At 43.8% G+C, this 18,123-nt stretch overlaps 1 protein-coding gene across 3 annotated transcripts in view; it reads left to right on the top strand.

The window, feature by feature from the left end:
• MECOM (MDS1 and EVI1 complex locus) overlaps positions 1 to 18,123 on the top strand; it is a 777,983-nt gene that overhangs the window by 681,550 nt on the left and 78,310 nt on the right. For all 3 annotated transcript variants that reach the window (XM_030216133.1, XM_030216132.1, XM_030216134.1), the window contains 2 exons: positions 2,006 to 2,222; positions 13,746 to 13,893. In XM_030216133.1, the coding sequence (XP_030071993.1) occupies positions 2,006 to 2,222; positions 13,746 to 13,893 (365 nt within the window). The remainder of the gene's footprint in view (positions 1 to 2,005; positions 2,223 to 13,745; positions 13,894 to 18,123) is intronic.

Below are 18,123 nucleotides of genomic sequence, written 5' to 3'. Positions count from 1 at the left end.
GTGAGAAAAAATGTTTTTCTTCCTGGCATAACCTCCAAAGCTTCAATATTTTCCTAGGATCAATACATAGTAACATAGTAGATGACGGCAGAAAAAGGCCTGCACGGTCCATCCAGTCTGCCCAACAAGATAACTCATATGTGCTGCTTTTTGTGTATACCCTACTTTGATTTGTACCTGTGCTCTTCAGGGCACAGACCGTATAAGTCTGCCCAGCACTATCCCCACCTCCCAACCACAAGCCCCTCCTCCCAACCACCGGCTCTGGCACAGACAGTATAAGTCTGCCCAGCACTATCCCCGCCTCCCAACCACCAGCCCTGCCTCCGGCCACCGGCTCTGGCATAGACCGTATAAGTCTGCCCAGTACTATCCTCACCTTCCAACCACCGGCTCTGGCACAGACCGTACAAGTTTTTCCAGCACTATCCCTGCCTCCCAACCACCAGTTCCGCTTCCCACCACCGGCTCTGGCACAGACCGTATAAGACTGCCCAGCACTATCCCCACCTCCCAACCACCAGCCCTGCCTCCCAACCACCGGCTCTGGCACAGACCGTATAAGTCTGCCTAGCACTATCCCCGCCTCCCAACCACCAGCCCCTCCTCCCAACCACCGGCTCTGGCACAGACCGTACAAGTCTGTCCAGCACTATCCCTGCCTCCCAACCACCAGTCCCGCTGCCCACCACCGGCTCTGGCACAGACCGTATAAGTCTGCCCAGCACTATCCTTACCTCCCAACCACCAGTCCCGCTGCCCACCACCGGCTCTGGCACAGACCGTATAAGTCTGCCCAGCACTATCCTCACCTCCCAACCACCAGCCCTGCCTCCCAACCACCGGCTCTGGCACAGACCGTACAAGTCTGCCCAGCACTGTCCCTGCCTCCCACCACCAGCTCTGGCACAGACCGTATAAGTCTGCCCAGCACTATCCCCGCCTCCCAACCACCAGCCCCTCCTCCCAACCACCGGCTCTGGCACAGACCGTACAAGTCTGTCCAACACTATCCCCGCCTCCCAACCACCAGCCCCGCCTCCCGATCTTGACTGAGCTCCTGAGGATCCATTCCTTCGTCACAGGATTCCTTTATGCTTATCCCACGCATGTTTGAATTCCGTTACCGTTTAGTAATTTTGCCCCTCAAAACATATCGGGTGTAATTATCTACAGGTTGCCTAAAGTTAAGGGCCAGGAATGATGCTTGCTGAGCGCAGATTCCATATTGGAAATTGTGCAGACAGTTGCTGTTATAAAATACTAGGCCAAGTCCATAATTATGCGCCTGTCTTTAGGTGTGAGCATTTATACTAGCTAAATGGCTGGGTATAACTGCTCGCAACTAATTATAGATGCATAACTGCAAGTATTCTGTAAAATGCTTGTGTAAGTGCCAGGCATGCTCCTAACCCGCCAGTTCACCCCACTCAGATCCATGTTCCCCTTGCAGTTGCATGCTAGGGAAATTGCCTATACGTATTGTAGAATACTAAGGACAGTTATGCTCGTAACTGCCAATTAACGCCAATTAGCACCAATTATCACTATTGCCAATACTAATTAACCTCTAATTATTCAATTAAGTTACACGTGTAAATGACCTTATTCTAAAACTTGGGCATGCAACTTTGCACACTTACCCCCTAAATCTATAAAAGTCGCCAAAATGTTTGCATGCAAATTTGGGCATGAGCACAATTTGTGTGTTTGTAATTTAATTGAATAACGAGCTATTGTTTAGAGGCTAAATGCTTTTGAAAATTTACCCTTTGATAGCACATGGTTCCGATGTTAATTGTCTTTGTTTAATCTCAAGTTGATCCTTTATATTGACAAGACAGATTATATGATTACCTAGAAATATCAGAAAAAACTGGGAATAAAAAAGCTAATGAGAAAACGTCATCACTAACTGACGTTGCATTTCTAGGCCTCTTCGTGTTACAAAGTACTCTCAGCGCCCTGTCTTGTGCATCCCGTAAGCAATTGATTTACTTTTCAGAGGAGCGCCAGTACCGTTGCGAGGAGTGCGACCAGCTGTTTGAGTCCAAAGCTGAACTAATGGACCATCAGAAATTCCCCTGCAGTATGCCTCATTCAGCATTTTCTATGGTTGAGGAGAGCTTTCAAGAAAAGCTAGATGAGGAGAATGACCTCCACGAGATGCACGAAGTCCAGGAGTGTAATGAATGTGAACAAGTATTTCCAGATTTGCAAAGGTTAGCAACAGCCCTTTAAATCTGACATTTAACATTCTAGCGTACAGAGCATTTCCCCTGCTTGCTTAAATTCTGGTAACGCAGATGCTCATCTTGCCACATGTGTGTCTTGTATCTTGGGTAGATCCAGTCAACAGACCTCTTGACTCTGCTCATCTGGCACATAAATTACTTGTAGCAGTTTAAACAGTTTTCCTTGTTTAACTAATGCTAATGTAAGAGAACCGTCTGGAACGGTAGCATTCGAACCCATCCCCAAGTAATGCTGGTGTGTCACAGAAGCAACTTTAGGCAGCTAGTAGGTTTCAAGAGCCTGCTTTGTACTATGCATGTAATACACCGTGCAGATCACCTATGGTGCACTGTTAAGTCTCAGGGAACAGAAGAGTCCCTGGAGAGAATCCTAGTGGCTTCGTTCTCCGACAAAGTACCCCTGCCTTGACCACAAAATTAAAACTCAATGAGCTCTCTTTTAAAATCTATCTGATTGTAGAAGATGGGCTAACAAACCAAAATAAAGAGAAGATGTCATTTAGCGTATCAACAGGTTGAGGGGTTGGTACAACCATACCACGTTTTGGGGAAACATTAATGCTTAGTTTAAAACTATTAAGTTTCAAAATGCTTATGTGGATGCTCCTGCTTTTCGGCAAGGGAGAGGTTCCTTAGAATGTAAGAGCACTCAGAGTCCAGCTCATGTAAATGTATTATTTATGTTTGCATTGTGATGGGAAAACATTGATGACATTTATAGGATCAGTAACATAAATGAAGATTTAAGTTTTTGCTTTCATATAACCAAGCCAGCTACTCTAATTCTCTTTCAAAATAATGGTGTGAGAAAATTCTAGCATGCGTCAAATGGTTTTGTGTTCTACTGAGCTCATGTTCACTCCATATTTCACCTCCCTTCATGGGGAACTATGCTTTTCTCTGTCTGTAAGATATTCAAACAACTGAGTACCTGATGCCATAGAAGTAAAAATGGGAAGAGATACAGGTTTGCGTCTAACGCCGGATTCTATAAAGGGTGCCCAAATTTGCGCACCAAAATTTCCGCATGATCCTGAGATGTCCTTGCCACTTGGTTAATGAGCCAATTAATGGCAATAATTGTGCAATTAGGATTTGCATGAGCAACTAGCAACTAGCTGTGTGCTATTCTATAACACTGAACACCAAAATCCTATAGCATGCAACCCAAAGTGGATTCCATGGCGGGGGGGGGGGGAGGGGGGTTATGGAATGGTTAGGCGCATTCCAAACTTTGTGTGCAGTGTCATAGAATACCAGGGATAGGCGCCAGGAATTACACCTGGTTTCAGCAAGTGTAACTCCTGGCGCCCAGATTTGGGCACAAGATTCAGCACTATCCTCCGGATTCTATATAACGCAACCTAAGTTGCATGTGCAAATCAAGTCGTATTTTGGATTTGCGCTTGCAACTTAATTACTTGACAACCATCAGTAACTACTTATCATTTCTAAAGCACTACTAGATGTACGCAGCGCTGTATACTTGAAGATGAAGAGACAGTCCCTGCTCAACAGAGCTTACAATCTAATTAGGACAGACAAACAGGACAAACAAGAGATAAGGGAATATTAAAGAGAGGGTGATAAAATAAGGGTTCTGAACAAGTGAATAAGGGTTAGGAGTTAAAAAGCAGCATCAAAAAGGTGGGCTTTTAGCTTAGATTTGAAGACGGCCAGAGATGGAGCTTGATGTACTGGCTTAGGAAGTTTATTCCAGGCATATGGTGTAGCAAGATAAAAGGAACGGAGTCTGGAGTTAGTGGTGGAGTAGGAGGGTGCAGAAAAGAGAGATTTACCCAGTGAACAGAGTTCCCGGGGAGGAATGTAGGGAGAGATGAGAGTGGAGAGGTACTGAGGAGCTGCAGAGTGAATGCACTTATAGGTCAATAAGAGGAGTTTGAACTGTATGCGGAGACGGATAGGAAGCCGCATACAGTTCAAACTCCTCTTATTGACCTACTAGCCATTGAGCCCGTGAAAACGGGCTACTTTTGGAATGGGGGGGGGGGGTTTCCAAGCCCCCCCCCCCCCCGGAGTCGCTGCCGCCGCCCCTCCACCCGGCCCGAGCAGCACTGTAAACTTACATCAGCACGCAGCAGCAGGCACATCAGCAAAGCTGCCGTTGGGGCGGGCTTCCTTCTCTGCCTGTGTCCCGCCCTCGTGTGACGTAACGTCGGCGAGGGCGGGACAAAGGCAGAGAAGGAAGCCTGACGGCAGCTTTGCTGATGTGCCTGCTGCTGCGTGCTGATGTAAGTTCACAGTGCTCGGGCCAGATGGAGGGGCGGCGGCGACTCCGGGGGAGGGGGAGCGGTTCCGACGTCTGCAGCATGCCAGTAGAGACTTCCCTCTCTGTCCCGCCCCCATCATCACGTATTGAAGCGGGGGCGGGGTAGAGAGGGAAGTCTCTACTGCGCATTTGCGAGTGAGTACGGTCACTCGCCGTTTATGTGTTTGATAAGTGCAATCACTCTGCAGCTCTTAATTGCCACTTAACAAGCAATTATTGACACTAATTGGCATTGATTAGAATTTACGCGCAGAACTGTCTAAGCATATTTTATAACGTGATGTGCCTAAATTCTAAGTCACTTAGTTGAAAAGGGGGTGTGGGCATGGGCGTGGAATGGGTGGGTCATGGACATTTCTAAAATCTATGCGCTTTGTTATAGAATACACCCTCTAGTCCTATGTGCTATTCTATAAAGAGCGCTCAGCCTGGAGTGACCTTTATAAAATAGCTCTGAGCGCTGATTTGTTCATCCCCGTTTGAGCGCCATGTACTCAATCTGCCCCTTAATGTCTTTGGGGCCCTTGTATAAAGCTATAGTAAGCACTAATCCATGCTTACTGCAGCAGAAAATGGCTTGCCGCAGGCACGCTAAGGTGTCCCACGAGCTACAAAAATAACATTTTTTTATGCTGGAGGCAGGTCTGGGGCAGAGAGTGGATGTGTTCTGCCACCAATTGGTTAGTGCATGGGCACTGCCACGCGCTAGCCATATTTAACATGTGAGTTCCTACTGCCTACAAAATAGATGGTAATAGGGTCTCATGTGCTAATATGGTCATTAATACAAAAAATTGGAAAACTGGCCTCTTTACCCCAGTTATATAAAACAAAAAGTGAGGAGAGTGAATGAGGATACAAAAAAATATATTTATTCACATGAAAAATAAAAATTAAAAAGTAACATAATATACATAAAAATGACCCGACACGGCCGTGTTTCGGCCCAAAGGCCTGCCTCAGGGGTCTTTGTAACCTCAGAAAATATAACTCGGAATGTGTGCTCCAAGGGAAATAACAAGACAAAACTCTCTTGGGTCTCCTCTCTTCTAAAAAATATATTAAAAAGCAAAACGAACTTGTAATACTCCTCTCCGAAGAGATGTCTACAAATGTGAAATATATTTTGTCTTGTTATTTCCCTTGGAGCACACATTCCAAGTTATATTTTCTGAGGTTACAAAGACCCCTGAGGCAGGCCTTTGGGCCGAAACACGGCCGTGTCGGGTCATTTTTATGTATATTATGTTACTTTTCAATTTTTATTTTTCATGTGAATAAATATATTTTTTGGTATCCTCATGCACTCTCCTCACTTTTTGTTTTATATCCCACGGTTCCGTGAGGGTTTTTACCTCCTTTTTTGTTTTTGCTTCTTTTTACCCCAGTGCCAAAAATGGCCTTAGTGTGCAGAAATGACCCCCATAAGGGTGCTCTAAGGCCACTTTTTACTGCCGTTTAGTAAAAAGGCCCTTCTTTGTGATTTCTCCTCAGTATATTCGCCATTTCCAACTTGGGTATCCAGTGGAAATTATTAACTGACTAGGTAGTTGTTAATGTAGGGACTATATAAACCTGTGTCTAATGTCCTTTAAAATTAATGATTCCTACACAGAAATGTCTTCCGTAGTAATGCCCACTTTGAATGGGCTGTGTTGGCATTGCTGTGTGGCAATCGCTAGCGCGGCTTAATAAATGGGGTAGGGGGTGGGGGGTTAGTATCAATAGAGTCTGAAGTAGAAAAGTGAAAGGAAAAGGAAAGGAAGGAGATGGGAAATCAAAATGATTTACGTATTATGTACAGGTACTTTCTTTGTAAGGGGGGGGGGGGGGGGGAACAGAGACAAAGCAAACAAACATTTTTCCCTTTAGAACATAAGTTTAAAAAGAGTCTGATGTGGATTATGTTTCTGTGGACTGAATTTGAACTTCGACAACCAGATCTGCAAGAATCAAGGCACGGAAAACCACAGCAGATCGATACCACAAACCACAAGAAGAGAGAGAGGAAGCTAGATAAATCAAAGGCACTGTTTATCTCTGGCAGGAAAATCATAGCATCAACGGATGCATTCCATTAATGGAATCTCAAAACCACTTGTTTCAATGCTGAAAATTTTAAGTGTCATACTAGGTGAAGACTTTTCTTCCATTGACATATCTTCCATAGTATACAAAAATGCTTCTTCAAACTAGAATTTATTCGCTCTGTTTGAAACTTATTTCATCAAGATGCACTAAGAACTATGATGTTAGCCTTAGTTTGGTTACAGCCTAGATTATTGCAGTGCTCTGTTCTCAGATCTTCTAGTGAAAGAAATGCGACGTCTTCAACTAATTCAAAACACTAAATTCAATTTTGGAAGTTTTACTTAAAAACGTCCAGCATCAAGTGGTGAACAAGACCATTTTTGAACCAGAAAAATGTCTGCCTTTTTGTTTCGAAAATGGCCATTTCCTAGATGTTTTGTGCTCAGTGCATATTTCTTTTATGACCATTTTTGGTGGGGGAAAAAAAGTCCAACAAAATAAATGCACAAAAACAAGCCCTTGGGATTTATGTGGGGCCAGCGTTCTTAGTAGACTGGCCAGACAGACATCCTAGCAGAGCAGTGGGGCACTGCAGCGGACTTCACATAAAAGGTCCCAGGTACACACCTCACCGTTACCCCCTTATATTGTATGGGGAGCCCTCCAAAACACACCACAAACCTACTGTACTCAATTGTACAACACTACAATAGCCCTTTGAGCTGCAGGTGTCACCTATATCTGGGTACAGTAGGGTTTTGGTGTGTTTTGGAGGGCTCACACTTTCCACCACAAGTGTAACAGATAGAGTGAGATATGGGCCTGGGTCCCCTTCTCTACAGTGCACTGCACCGACCACTAGGCTACTCCAGGAATCTGCTTGCTGCTCTGTTAGGACTGGCCATAACATCTGAAGCAGTAGCGTAGCTACGTGGGGCCAGGGGGGCCTGGGCCCCCATAGATTTGGCCCTGGACCCCCCCTGCCGACGACCGTCTCGACCCTTGCCAGCCGAGGTCCTCTTCTTCCCGCAAAAGGCTTCCTTCTGTTTCTGACGTCCAGCAAAGGTAGGCGACGGCAGGTTGGCGGTGGGAGTGGGGGGTCGAGAGGGTTGTCGGCGGGGGGGGGGGGCAAAGTTGGCGGTGGTGGGGGAGTCGGCAATGGCAGGGGGGGTCGGCGGCGCCAGGGGCGGCTAAAATGTGCCCCCTCACTTCGGGCTCTGGTCCCCCCTCCTGCCGACCTGTCATAGAGGCTGGTATGTACTATTTCTTTCACATCTTTGGGGGTGGGAAGGGATCAGTCACCACTGGGGGAGTAAGGGGGGGTCATGCCTTAATCCCTCCAGTGGTCATCTGATCATTTAGGGTACCTTTTTGTGACTTAGCTGTGATTGAAACAGGTCTAAGCCAAAACTTCTAACTTTTAGCCCTGGCCATTTTTGCTTTGTGGAAACACCAGAAGAGGAGCAAAATGTTCTGCAGTGCAGAAAACAGTCCAAAGAACAGCAGAACACACATCTACTACGATAAAAGGGCTTTATTTGTGCCTCTGTGTAAAATGTCTGTACGTGGCCATGTTTCGTCTCATAGAGGCTGCATCAGGGGCTAAAACAGCTACTGTAGTCCCAAAGCGCACATTCACGCAACAGAGCTAAAATCCAACGAAAGCAACAACAATCAACCTTGCAGCTTGCAGGGTAGATAGAAACACAGCAACCGTCTCCGTCATTCAAGCTGCAAGGCTGACTGTTGATGCTTTCATTGGATTTGAACTCTGTTGCATGTATGTGGCCTTTGGGATTCCAGTAGCTGGTTTGGCCTCTGATCCATCCTCTAGTGAGGCGAAACATGGCTACGTCTGGACATTATACAGAGTGGCACAAAGAAAGCTTTTTTATCATATTATACGCGTGTTCTGCTCTTCTTTGGATTGCATTTTTGCTAAGTTCCATTATGGCAGAAAAATGTCCAAGTTCTGGGAATGCCCAAATCCTGCCCCCAGCATGCCCACGGCACGCCCCTTGTGAATTGGATGCACTGCAGACGAACTGCATAGAAACACATCTTAAAAATAGGTTTCAAAAATAGCGACTTGGACGTTAATTTGCACGCACAATTTAAATATAGAATTAGGGGGAAGTGACATATTCAGGATCACTCTTTAATACTGAACCATATGGCAATCCCCCATGACTTTGGTACGTGTGCTGGACGGATAGAGACAATGCCTGTTTCAATGTGAGTGCTAGATGCTTCTCCCTTTAGAATTCTTTCCCTATTGATTTTAATGTAACTTTTTAGGATTTAATTTTTTTCTCAATTGTTTAACTGTAATTTTTGCTATATTATAAACCACTGAATAGACTATTGAATGAGCGGTAAATCAAGAAATAAATGAGCTTGAACTTTCAAATGATTATTACATGTCCTACAACACTTGGAGGTGAATCAAAAGTCAAGATGGCCATGTTTCACCCAAATGGTTGCATCAGGATAACAAAACAAGCAGGTGAAATATTGCTAAGATTGATTAATAAAATTTAGTAATCCTCCAGAACAATGCTGCCAGAAAGCACTCAAGCTAGTAGGGATCTCTGCCGGGAAGCTAGATTTATGTTTTCTGAAGAGTACTTCCAGACAGTATTGGTCTGGAGGATTGCTATATTTTATTAACCAATCTTAGCAATATTTCATGTTACCCCTGATGCAGTCATTTGGTCCAAACATGGCCATGTTGGATTTTGACTTTTAATTCACCTCCAGGTGTTGTAGTTCATGTAATAACCATTTGAAAGCTTTACTGTATTCCTGTGGTTTGCGGTATCAATCTACTGTGGTTTTCTGCACCTGAATTTGCACTAAACTTTTCAAATAGGAGCACAGTACATATGAGGCAGAATTACCCCGTACTAATGGTCATAGCATTGGTTGTGACCTGAGACGGTAATTTTTATTTGAGTTGTCCTGTTGAGACAAACACAAAGGAATCCTGTTTAGAAAGAATGGATCCAAGCAAGCTTAGCAGAGATTAGGAAACAACACTGCTAATTCGGAATTAAAGCTAGTGTTGGGCAAACTTTTATGGTCTGTGTTCTGATTGTGGCTGGACAGATTCAGCTTCAGAAGTTGGAGAACAGGGACAGTGCTGGGCAGACTTCTATGGTCTATGCCCTGAAAATGGCAAGGACATATCAAGACCAGGTATACATTTAAAGTGTCACATACCATATGTAATGAGTTTATCTTGTTGGGCAGAATGGTTGGACAGTACAGGTCTTTATCTGCCATCATCTACTATAGGTTGGAAACTAAGATGTCAAAGGTTCACCTTTATCAGTCAGTTTAACATTCATCCCTGGTCAATTGAGCTATAGAAAATCATTCATTTTAGGACCTGAATACTTTTATCAGTTGAAGGTCTGTACCAGCCACAGACTAAATAACTCAAGTCATGAACAAGGAAGCTTTAGCATTTTAAAGCTACTAAGGAAAGAACAGTAGATCTAGAGGACAAAGCATTAACACAAGGGATTTCCAGCCAATTACTACCCTGTAGATACAAATGTTTGCTATAGAGCAAATGAGCTTTATAACAAACTTTAGCACAAGGTTTTGGCATGGTACAGCTGACAAGAAAGATATCTGCAACTCATTTTTGCAAAACATGGCCCCTGAAACCTCTTTCACGGACCCAATTTTGGTACATTCATAATTAAGGAGCAGCTTTGCATGATATTGCATTGCAGCAGCTCATTAATTCTGAATTGGAATACAATTTTGCATATGTTGGGACTACATGTATTTCACTACTGTAAAGAACCTGCACAGACCCTTGTGAATGGACTTTGTGTGCAAAAATATACAAGGAAACCAACTAAATGTTAGGATTTCTATTCATTTCTGCATGCAGAGTCCTACTTATGGATGTTGCTCCAGGTTAATACATCCAGGACCTAATGTGTAAATAATTAAAAGATAGAATACATCACAATTCTTGTTGCTTTCAAATAAACAAACGCAGTGCATGTTTTAAAAAGCATCTAGCTAGAGATCCTGTTTAAAGAAAGAAGGAACTGAAAAGCAATTTTAATTAGTGATTAGGATAAATAGCAAAGCATTGAAACTTTCTTGTTTCAATTAAGATAATTGAAAGATGAGGTGATCATCATAACTCAATGTGTCTCTGTATTGACTACGATGAAACCCATATGAAGCTCGAGGAGTAGGAAGGAAAATAAATCGATTTGAGGTATCCAGCTAGAGATATTCAATTTGTGTAGAGACAGATACGTTCCTAGAACCAAAATCCTCTCCAAAATGATGCTTTTCATATTCATTCATTCATTTCAGTATGTATATACTGCTTACACCTAAGCGGTTTACAGTTTTTATTTTACAGGTATGATATAAACATCATATTGCACAAAGATTTTATTTTAATAAATATTTTAAGACAAACATTCCTCCCTTTTTACAAAGCCGTGCGGCAATGCTGACGTAGCCCATTCAAAATGAATAGGCTGCACGACATTAATACATGGCTAGCACAACTTAGTAAACGGGTGGGGGGGATTGTATTTTATCTGGCTAGCTTCACACTCTTTCGCAAACGTTGTACATTCGCTCTAGTGGTTGAAGCAGCAGGCTGAAAACCAAGGAAGTACAGGGTTAAAATCCCACCGCTGCTTCTTGCATCCTTGGATAAGTCACTTGAACCTCAACTACCTCAGGTACAGATTATGTTGTAAACCTTCCAGTGACAGGGATGTACCTACTGCAACTCACCTTAGCCTACTTCCGGAAAGGCATGGGCTAAATCAAATCAGATAAATTCTTGAAATATTTCTGGCTGTAAGGGGGGACGTTATCAATGTGGGCCCACTATTCAGACATGTAATTTTAATGTTAACCCTAGTTATTAGAACCCAGGTCTCCTTGCTTAAAATGGGACCTGTGATAAAATGACACTTCTTAACAGTAGCCTCTTTTGATAACTAAACCCCTAAGTCAAGATATTTCAAAGTCTTGACAGAGGCAAATGTCCAGTTTGAGAACATCAATGCTTCCATATATTATGTATGTATGTATGTATGTATTTATTTATTTATTTATTTATTCATTCATTCAGTTTTATAGCCCGTCCTATTGACTGCGCCCAGAACGGTTACATGATTTACATCCATGATAAAAAACAATACCCACAAACATAAAATCAATTAAACCAATCTACCAGCATAACAATTAAACAGTCCATCAAAACTCTTTAAAACAAATGAGTTTTTACAGCCTTACATCCTTTTCAACAAGCTCATGTTGCCTCTTGGAAAAAAAAAAACCTGGCACCCATTCATTTATACAAATGATGTTAGTTAAAATATTTGAAAGATGATGATTATGCTACACCAAACAAATTGGGCATTTGAAAGTTCAGAAAGCTGTTGCAATTACTGTCAGCTCTTTATTACCTGCCCTGGTAACAGGACCGGTGCAAGGTGAACCTTCAGCCTTGCCCCGCCCTCATTTAGCTTCAAGGGCAGCAGGCAGCCCCCTGAGCTTTTTATAAACTCAGCAATCATTATCACCCCAATGCCACACCTCCCAGAATTTTTGTGAGTCCTGGCCGATATTCAGCTGAGGCCCACATAAGACAATTATGCAGGTGCCAGATGAATATTAACTGACACCCGCATAACTTTTATTTCCCTTTTAAAGCCCCCTGACCCCTCCCAGCCCCCAACAAAGCCCCCTCCTTCCATGCCCCTCCCCCCCAGCTCGCAACCATGAAGAAGTCCCCCAAATCCTCCCACCTCAGAACACCCACATCCACTTCTCCAGGCCTACCCGATGTTCCTGGTGGTCCTTGGGGTGGGGGGTGTCATTGGAACCAGGAGCAAAAGCCACTCGCTCTTGCCTCTTGCAGGTTCCCTAAGAAAATGGCTGCTGCCTTCACTCCTGCTTCTTTTTTCATTTTACAAGGGTCACTTGCAAATAGTAATACAGAGATGATTGCATATTAATACAATACAAGAAGAAAACAATCCCAACTAGACATATGGATTATATAAAATCTTTCTCTTTCTTAGACCACAAAGTGAAGAAAAATAGGGAGAGCGAAATAAGACAAGGAGATCAATTAAACAGTAAACAGAAAAAAAGAAAACATGGTATTAACCTGATTATCCCCAGATATTACTCATCTAATTCATTATTCCACATTGATCATCTGGTTGGCTTCCTCAAGACCAAATACGGCGTATAGTCAATTCATTTCATTGAGAACATACTTATTATCCAGGTTTTAGTTAGAAATAATACATCTGATTCCATTCTCTCTCTTTTAAAAACCCGAAATTATTTAACGATACATATACTCCTGCTTCTAATGATCCCCACAGACCGCCAGGGACACCAGCTAGGCCCAGGGAGCCTACCTAGATGGCAGGGGGGTTAGAGATGGAGGGAGCATTCTGGGGGTGATGAGTTCTTCATGGCGGCAGGCTGGGAGGAGGGGAAGGGAAGGTAGGGGCTTTATCGGGGGGCTTTACAAGGGAAAAAAAGTTATGCAGGTGCTGGCCAATATTCAGTGCTGGCTCCTCCCCAGCGCCATCCCATACTGCCCCTGACCTGCCTATTTATTTAATGGGAGGTCAGAAGTGATATTCAGCGGCACTGCTCAGTTTCGGCAGACCCAGGGAATTTAAGCAGGCAGGAACCTCTCCTGGCTGCTTAAATCACTTCCAATATCAGCCAGAAAGTTTCTAGATAATAGAAAAAGAACTATGAAAATCCAGCACATACCTTCATTGAAGTTAATGGAATCATAATTCCCAACATAGTCTAGGTGTTCGGACAAATACTGAAATACTTTACTAACTCATAGCTATCAATGCTTGTAATCAACTTGGGTTCTTTAATGGTAGAATGACGTGGTAAACTTTATTTTGGAGGGGTCCCCAAAACCCACCATCAAGCTGTATATTTTTTAGCTTCAGATAAGCTTGAGGGCCCCTTTGTAGTCTGGGGACCCAGGGTAATTGCCTTGTTTTCACCCCCCACCCCCAATGCTAACACTGGGAACACTTGATATTTTATGTTATGATTATTTAGGGCATGAAGTCTTTGAAATGACACATTACTTGCAACTATAATCACTGTGCATCTGTGTTAAACAGTCTGGAAAAACACATGTTATCTCATACCGAGGAGAGGGAGTACAAGTGTGACCAGTGTCCCAAAGCTTTCAACTGGAAGTCTAACTTGATTCGTCATCAAATGTCTCATGACAACGGAAAGCACTATGAATGTGAAAACTGTGCCAAGGTAAAGTGAATTTGTTGGTTGTTGGATCTGTCTAGGGACATTTTATTTCATTTTAGTTTTCACCACAACTCATTCATTTCAATGACGTTCAGACTTGGGCACATCTGGCAGATAGTGAGATTATAGTCCGTAACGAGTGAGGAAAATTTAAAAGGTAACATCTGTAGTTCTCATTTCATATTTCTAGACCTATATTCTCCTGGAATGTCTTAGAAGCCCTGGAGCAAGGATGTTCCTGGAACGATAGTGGTTCTCAGCCTATGGCAGTTGCGTCCCAATCTTTTTGTGACTGTGACCCCAAGATTGTGACCAAATAGAATTACGTGACTCCCTGGATGTGCAGCATAATGATGCGCTTATGGAGAGCCCACCTAGGTCGTGACCCCATGCGGGGGTCCTGGCCCACAGTTTGGGAACCTCTGGTCTATGGGGGTCACATCATTAGTAGACGAGGGTCACAAAAACAGGGCTGATCCCTCTCCCTCTGGGCCTCTGTTGTGACTTACGCCTAGTAATGGCAGTCGGCGTGAGGCCTGTTGAGTCAGTCAGTGTTCACAGGCCCTCCCCTCTCTTCCACCTTCCTGTGTGAACTTCCTGTAAGAGTGGAAATCCCTGTTGGGGTCTGTGAGCACACAGTGCACCCAAGGCCCTGTTCTGACTACTGCCAATGTTGTGTACTGTTGCCGCTACTGATAAGGGGGAAAAGGAAGATGTAAATAGGTAGGGGAGATCTGCCGTTTTGTTGACATCATTATCTTGAGTCACATGAAATTGTAAGTGTTAGAATGGAGTCATACTGGATAAATGTTTGGGAAACATTGGTTCAGGACAATCTTTTTGTATCTCCCCCATAATACCCTGTGACTGTGTGAAGGATGATGCCAAACTGTCTTTTTTTAATGGAGAAATCTGTCTGTACTGGAACGAAGGCTGCATGCAATTTTTACTTGAGGGCTTGATGGCAATTTTCAAAGTGAAAATACATGTGTGATTTTGCTTTGAAACTCACTGTGGGTGCAAAGTACATACCAGGGGCGTAGCCAGACAGTAGATTTTGGGTGGGCCTCGGCAAGAAGTGGGTGGGCACCAAATGTTCTCTACCCACCACCCAAAAAATATCTCAGCTGGCAGGCAAATGCTTCTTTCCACCTTGGCAGTCTGCAGCAGGGATGCGCTGAAAACTGCCAGTATCGTGGAGAGTATCATTTTCGTTACCATCAAGGGGAATTCTTCAGCTGGCAGAGCTTGGGATCCCCACCAGCTACCACTAAACGTGCGCTACTCTTGGGTGGGCCTGAGCCCTAAGTGGGTGGACCCTGGCCCACCCAGGCCCACCTGTGGCTACGCCACTGGTACATATAGAGGCATATTTTCAAAGCACTTAGACTTACAAAGTTACATAATAACCTATGGACCTTTGTAAATGTAAGTGCTTTGAAAATGAGCCCCACAGTCACGTGAGCCTGCTTTTCTGGGACGATTTGTGCAAACGTTTGAAAACACTATCTATGCAATTGCTCTCCAACCCCCCCCCCCCCCCCCCCCCAACCTAAAGACACCCATGGGAACAGCTCTTCCACCAATGCATTACTTCCACCGAGGGAAGGGTGATTTTGAGATAACGGACTTGCATGGGTAGAACACATTTTACCCTTGTAAATTACTGTGAATGTTGTCCTCAAAATGCATTCTTAATTTTAAAGTGTAGACAATAGAACTCAAACAAAATAAAACATGGAAAAGAAAATAAGATGATACCTTTTTTATTGGACATAACTTAATACATTTCTTGATTAGCTTTCGAAGGTTGCCCTTCTTCCTCAGATGGGAAATAAGCAAATGTGCTAGCTGACAGTGTATATAAGTGAAAACATTCAAGCATTACTATGACAGTAAAATAGATACCATTGGAGATTCTACATGGAATGTTGCTACTATTGGAGATTCTACATGGAATGTTGCTATTCCACTAGCAACATTCCATGTAGAAGGCTGCGCAGGCTTCTGTTTCTGTGAGTCTGACATCCTGCACGTACGTGCAGGACGTCAGACTCACAGAAGCAGAAGCCTGCGCGGCCACATTGGTGATCTGCAAGGGCCGACTTCTACATGGAATGTTGCTAGTGGAATAGCAACATTCCATGTAGAATCTATAGAAATCAAACAAAATAAAACATGGAAAAGAAAATAAGATGATACCTTTTTTATTGGACATAACTTAATACATTTCTTGATTAGCTTTCGAAGGTTGCCCTTCTTCCTCAGATGGGAAATAAGCAAATGTGCTAGCTGACAGTGTATGTAAGTGAAAACATTCAAGCAGAATGATTGAATATTTTGAATATTTTAACACCCAACAGAAAGGACTTAACAAGGATCTGGGGTTCCTAGCCCATTATAAACCATAAAGCTGTATGTCTCTGTTGATCACCCCACCCCTCACCTATCCACACCCATCCTGTTAGAATATCAATGATATGCTTTGATGTCCCCATGCATACCTCCTACCCACCCCCATCCTCCCACCCTGTCAGACTGTCATAGTAATGCTTGAATGTTTTCACTTATATACACTGTCAGCTAGCACATTTGCTTATTTCCCATCTGAGGAAGAAGGGCAACCTTCGAAAGCTAATCAAGAAATGTATTAAGTTATGTCCAATAAAAAAGGTATCATCTTATTTTCTTTTCCTTTCCATGTTTTATTTTGTTTGATTTCTATTGATAACCTTAAGAGTGGACTAACACGGCTACCACACTCCTCTACTTAAAGTGTAGACAGAAAGGCATAGTATACTTCATTTCTTTAAAATATAAGAAGTGAGTTTAGACCAAGGTCCATCAAGTCCAGCATCTGTCAGACAAGGGGGATCCAGGTCCAAGTACCTTTCAGATCCCAATACCTAGATCAGATTTCTTATAACCAGTGCACTTTTTCTAGTGAAAAAGGTGCCGGTACTCAAATGCTAGGCCACCCCTCAGGGGTGGGGGTAATCACTGAGGGACCCTCCCCACAATAGCCAGGCCCCCTGCAACCAGTCACAGAACCTATGAAAAGGCAGAATTGGTGGGTAGAGCCTGAGCTCTTTCATTAAAACTTGGGTTCCATGGGTCAATTTTAGCAGACAATGGAAAAGGTGCTGGTACTCAGTACCCCCAGGTAACCCCTCCAAAAAAAGCCCTGCTTATAACTTTATTTATATAATTACTATTTGATGTGCTGGATTATAGATTTCAAATTCTACAGTTCTTGATGGACACATCAGTGGCGTAGCCAGGGGTGGGCCCGAGCGTGCCCAGGCCCACCCACTTTGAGTTCAGACCCACCCTGTAGCAGCATACCTATGATATGGCTGGCAGGGATTCCCAAGCCCCACCCGCCAAAAACTCCCAACAACTGTCCCTCCTGCATACCTTGTAAATAGCAGGTCTTCGCCTGCAGTGAGCAGCGACTGATACATACTGCTCACACCGGCCCCACAGCCTTCCCTCTGATGTATTCCCACCTATGCGGAAACAGGAAGTTGCATCAGAGGGAAGGCTGTGGGGTCAACATGAGCAGTGTGTATTAGTTGCTGCTCGCTGCCGGTGAAAATCTGCTATTTAAAAGGTATTCAGGGGAGGGGGGGATGTTTGAGAGACCATATGGCATGCAGGCAAGAGAGGGAGAGACCAAATCACTTGTGGGACAAGGTGGAGTTCTTCTGCCCACCCATCTTGGGCCCAGGCCCACCCAAAATTGGGTGTCTGGCTACGCCCCGGGACACATGGATCCAAAGTTCATGTTACAAAAGAAGACGGTTCCTTGATGCTTGATCATGTCCTCAATGTAGGGTACATTCCTTCCCATGGCAGCTCTACATGGTCAGCATGCTATAGTTTTCTTAGGAAAGCAGAACAAACAGCAGACCAACACACATAGATAGTAGAAGCAAGGACTTTAATTCTACCAAATACGCTTATGCCTGATGAGGCCACGTTTCGCCAAAGGTTGCATCAGAGGCAAAGCTAGAGAGGTAGGGTCAAAAGCGCACTTCTCTCTAGAGTAACGGTCTAGGTGAATTAACCTTTCAGCAAGTCCTCAGAAGTATCTCCAGCAGGTAGAATTAAAGTCCTTAATACTACAGTTCCCTCTAAGCTCAGCAGGAGTCCTCCACCTACAGTCCTGCCAGTGGGTGATGCTGTTTCCACTATCACATTTCCAATAGCGAGAGACAGGCAAGCTCTGCA

The sequence above is a fragment of the Microcaecilia unicolor genome, chromosome 10 (genome assembly GCF_901765095.1).
Source record: "Microcaecilia unicolor chromosome 10, aMicUni1.1, whole genome shotgun sequence".
In the NCBI taxonomy this organism is placed as follows: Eukaryota; Metazoa; Chordata; class Amphibia; order Gymnophiona; family Siphonopidae; genus Microcaecilia; species Microcaecilia unicolor.
This window is presented reverse-complemented; position numbering and strand designations above follow the sequence as displayed.